Source organism: Ruditapes philippinarum, unplaced genomic scaffold, assembly GCF_026571515.1.
Source record: "Ruditapes philippinarum isolate M1 unplaced genomic scaffold, ASM2657151v2 ctg9076_1_1_1_1, whole genome shotgun sequence".
Taxonomy (NCBI): Eukaryota; Metazoa; Mollusca; class Bivalvia; order Venerida; family Veneridae; genus Ruditapes; species Ruditapes philippinarum.
Genome location: NW_026854743.1, coordinates 25,078 through 29,460, shown reverse-complemented (window position 1 = coordinate 29,460; position 4,383 = coordinate 25,078). Strand labels below are relative to the sequence as shown.

Sequence of the window (4,383 nt, the reverse complement as noted above, 5' to 3'; positions counted from 1 at the left end):
TTTTTATTCTGTAAACACAAAAACATGTACAGATATTTGAATACGTAAAACTACTGTCTTCAGAATTAAGTGACGTAACCAGAATTATGACTTGTACCGAGCATCAAAATACACAATGTACTCTCTATTGTCCTGACCATGACACGTTTTATGTACAGCATGCAGAGAATCAAAACATGGGTAATTATACATTTCTTACAATCAGTAACTTATAGTGGTTAATATAGTACAAAAGGTATCAAATTAAACAAAAGCATTTTAAATTCGTGCAACAATGACTGACAACTTGTCTGTCAGAAAAAATTTAAGCTTGATTTCACTTAAAAATGTGTAAACAAATAAGAACAATTTATAGTTTGAAAAAAAAATCATTTGATACTTTTATTGACCCGACACTTTAATTTTATTCCTCATTTTAGCATATTGAAATAACTTAAATTTATTTGGTTAGTAAGACGAATGAAATATGTTATAGTCATCACCTTTGATAAATATTCGAGTGTTGGCAGAATAATTAGTCTTTTCGTTATATAGCGATTGGCCGATGTAACATTTGGTCTACACTCAGATACAGTGAGCGACTAAATAGTTCCTTTTGATCCAGTGATGTGGTTTTGACCCCGCTATTGCTTTGACGTTTTTAGCATCCGAGGTTAGCCAAATTATCCGTTTCTGTTTCCGGAGCAATATGACCTAATTAAACTTTGTTGACCAGTACGCCCTAAAACCAAACAAACAAACAAAACTAACAAAATATTTTTATATCGGCCAATTCCAGCATTTCTAATAGGTGTTTTGTATTTATTTAACTGTTAACTTTTAATTAGAATATTACCTTAATTCCTGAAAAAGTGCCAGGTATTTATTAAAGGGATTACCTGCTGCTTTGTGTTTTTTGTGTTGTGATATTCTGACATGCTAATTCTTTACAATTTACCAAGGATTTTTTAAGCTTGTAATTGCTGTTATGACATTTTTATACGTGTTTTTTTCTTAAAACTGATCATATTCATTTTATTTTGTAAACATGCAAACTATTATTGCATGATTATCATTATTAAAATTTATTATCTGATCAGTAATTAAAATTAGCTCTTTAAAATCATGTGATGCACGTATGGTTCAAACATCATATCAACACCCTTCTGTGTAATTTAGTTACTAATACATTGTTTATGAAGTGTTTGCGCTGTAATTGGCCCTTCATTTATAGGGCAGATAATTTGTACAACTTATGGAAGTAACAACCATTTTCTGACCATGGGGATTTTTTGCACTTCGATTGTGTACAACATATTTCTTAGAGGTTAATACTTGGTTGCTGTTCGCCATTGTACTATAATGGTCCGACGATGTTTATAATGACCCGAGGATCGCAGACAAAAATGAACAGTGTGTCAATAAAATAATGTTGTTGTTTTTTTCTTTTCATAAAGCACATGTCATGGAATAAAACAGGTTACATCTGAAAGGTCTTATGATGAACAGAAACGTCGTCTAGCCATCAGTATAAAAAAAAGTTATAACGTTAGGATAGATAATACTTTAACTAATAGAGACAACAATGATGAAGAAAATTGTTCAATCACTAGTATGTGTATGCTTCCTAATAGTGAAGTTCTGCTTGTTGATGAAGGGAATAGAAAACTGAAGATATTGAACAGTTCATACAAGGTAATAAACTACTGTGATGTACATGAAACTCCCTATTATGTATGTTATATAGGCAACAATACAGTTGTTGCTGGTTTAGGAGGCATACAGTACGTGAATGTGTCAGGTAAGATAAAACTAAGACAATTAACGAAGCTAGATCATAAATGTCTCGATATAGCTTGTCACGGTGACACACTCTATGTTAGCAGTAGTGACACAATTTACAAATATGACAAAAACTGTAAACAAAAGCAAGTTATCTATCAATTTGGTGAAATTCGGACCAGGTTCAACATAAACCCCATTGCTATAAGTGACAATGGTGAGCGGCTCTACTTCATGACAGTTACAGGTCTAGCTACAATAGTTGTTAAAGGAAATCATATATTCAGTTCACAAATTGACGATTATGGCATACGTGATATATGTATTGCTGGTGAAGGTATTGTTATTGTATTAGATGTAAAAAACAATGTTCATCAACTGGATTATACTGGAAAAAAACATCGGACTGTAGATAGCAAGCCAATAGATATTTCAATTGCGTCTTCCATGTGTTTCGACAGAGAAAGATGTAGACTTATTGTTGGTGGATTTCAAGACAAGATACATGTTTACAAATGCCAAGTTTTGCCAAATTATATCAGTATAGATATATACAGTAGAATCCCTACTTAAGACCACCCCGGAATTAAGACCACTCCGCTATTAAGACCATTTTTTAAAAGAACAGAATTTTCTGTTCTTTATATCAATGGTTACATGATCCAGAATTTAGACCACCCCGCTTATCCACTTTTAAGACCACCAGATTCAGCCCAAATTCATTGTTTATTTGACCCCTCTATTGAGACCACTGATATTAAAGCCAACACCTATCTTATCTTAAATTTTGTTATGATCTGCTTGAATTCTCTTAAGCTTGACACTTGATTTCACAAGGTGTCAACAACTGTTGTTATTTGGGTTATTGTATGAAAAAAAGGCGAGAAAGTAAATTTTATAGTGGTTTAATGTTGCAGCACATTTATTTTATGAAGAATTAATTTCTTATTTAACAGGTGAATTATATTTATCATTTAATAATCAATATTCAAATCAGACTAAATAGAATTTAATGTTAAATTTCTCAGAAATATATTTACATCAGATTATATATTATAACATACTTTTATATTGTTAATATACATATTGTTTGGTCATATAACATGACTAAAATAGACCATGGTCATAAAGTATGTAAGCAATAAGAATATTCACAATTAAGACCACTTTGTCATGATGGTGGTCTTAACTGAGGGTTTTTACTGTATAGTAAATAAAGATGTTTTGGTAATTTTAAAACCAAGAACCAAATGAAAAATGCATTGCTAAACAACTTTTATTTATCAAATTATTAAGTTTGTAAGCTTGCTTATTTCTTCATCGAGTCATTGCTTAATATTTTGATATCGCACTTATGTACCTTGAATGTATTTGTAAGGACTTGTATATATTAGATAACTTTCTTATAATAAAGGTTGAATAGTTACAAGTTTGAAACATTTTTGAATCCAAATCGAGACTATTGAACAACAAGACAATCTTGTTAAAGGACTAACGAATGAATTGATATTGATTTATCCCGCATATTGTCATTTCTACTAAGGCCTAAAATAAATTGAATTTGTTTCTCCTTCCCTACCTACCTAACAAATTTGCCCCTACCCAAAAGATTTTTTTCAGGTTCAAAGGGGATCAAGATTTTTTTCTTTCAGAATACAATAGGTACAATCTAATCTGATATTTTAGACAGCTAGCATAGTTAATAAATTGTAGCATATGTCAGTTGTGAATATGGAAATGCATGTACATATACTATTACACTTAATAAATCAATTTTAATAGTTCATTATACATTTATGCAGATTATTTATTATTATGCATATACAAAAAAAAAATAATTTTCCTACCTACCTACCCAACCCTAATTTAAATGGGTCGGGAAGGGGAAACAAACATAAAATTCAATATTTGACGATAATCGGATATATGATACTTGTACTAGTGGTGAAGGTATTGTTTTTCTATTAGATGCAACAAACACTATTCATCAGCTGGATTACAACGGCACAATATATGCTGACTGTAAATAAAATGGGTACATTATTTGCGGGTTCTTTGTGTTTTGACAGAGACAGATGTAGACTTATAGTTGGTGGAAATGAAGACAATATATACGTGTTTACCAATGTGCAATTTTGCCCCATATTAGTCGATAGACTTGTTTTGGTAAACAAAGATGTCCCTCATATAACATGTTTCCGTATTGTATATGAGTCCATGTATATATTACATATTTTTTCATAATAAAGGTTGAGTAGTTACAAGTTTAAAACTTTTTTTAAAAACAAATCGAGATATTCAACAAGACAATCTTGTTGAAGAACATAAGAATGATATGATGATTGATTTAACTCGCATATTGCCAATTTAACTTACACTCCGACAATCTTCTAATTGGACGCTTACATTTTCTCATATCTCTAAACAGTTTTAAGGAAAGATATGTTAATATAATCATTAATTGCTCGTATAAAAAAACTTCATTACAATTTATTTACGGAAAAATGTACATCAGTACTGCAGGATGAAATCAAACTCGTGTGCGTGTGTGTGTTGGTGTACGTGTGCTCTTTTAGTGATGAAACCAGATTTCCAGAAGACTGCTCTGAAATATATGTTAAA

At 30.9% G+C, this 4,383-nt stretch overlaps 1 protein-coding gene across 1 annotated transcript; it reads left to right on the top strand.

The window, feature by feature from the left end:
• Positions 1-3,173, top strand: LOC132740905 (uncharacterized). Its single transcript, XM_060728963.1, has 2 exons — positions 1-180; positions 1,437-3,173. Exon 2 carries the CDS (start codon positions 1,594-1,596, stop codon positions 2,332-2,334), a length of 741 nt encoding a protein of 246 aa, XP_060584946.1. The 5' UTR covers positions 1-180; positions 1,437-1,593; the 3' UTR covers positions 2,335-3,173.
• Positions 3,174-4,383: the final 1,210 nt, after the last annotated feature.

What these genes read in the sequence shown, in the direction of transcription:
- LOC132740905 (XM_060728963.1), top strand. Translation starts at nt 1,594, where the DNA reads ATGTGTATGCTTCCTAATAGTGAAGTTCTGCTTGTTGATGAAGGGAAT.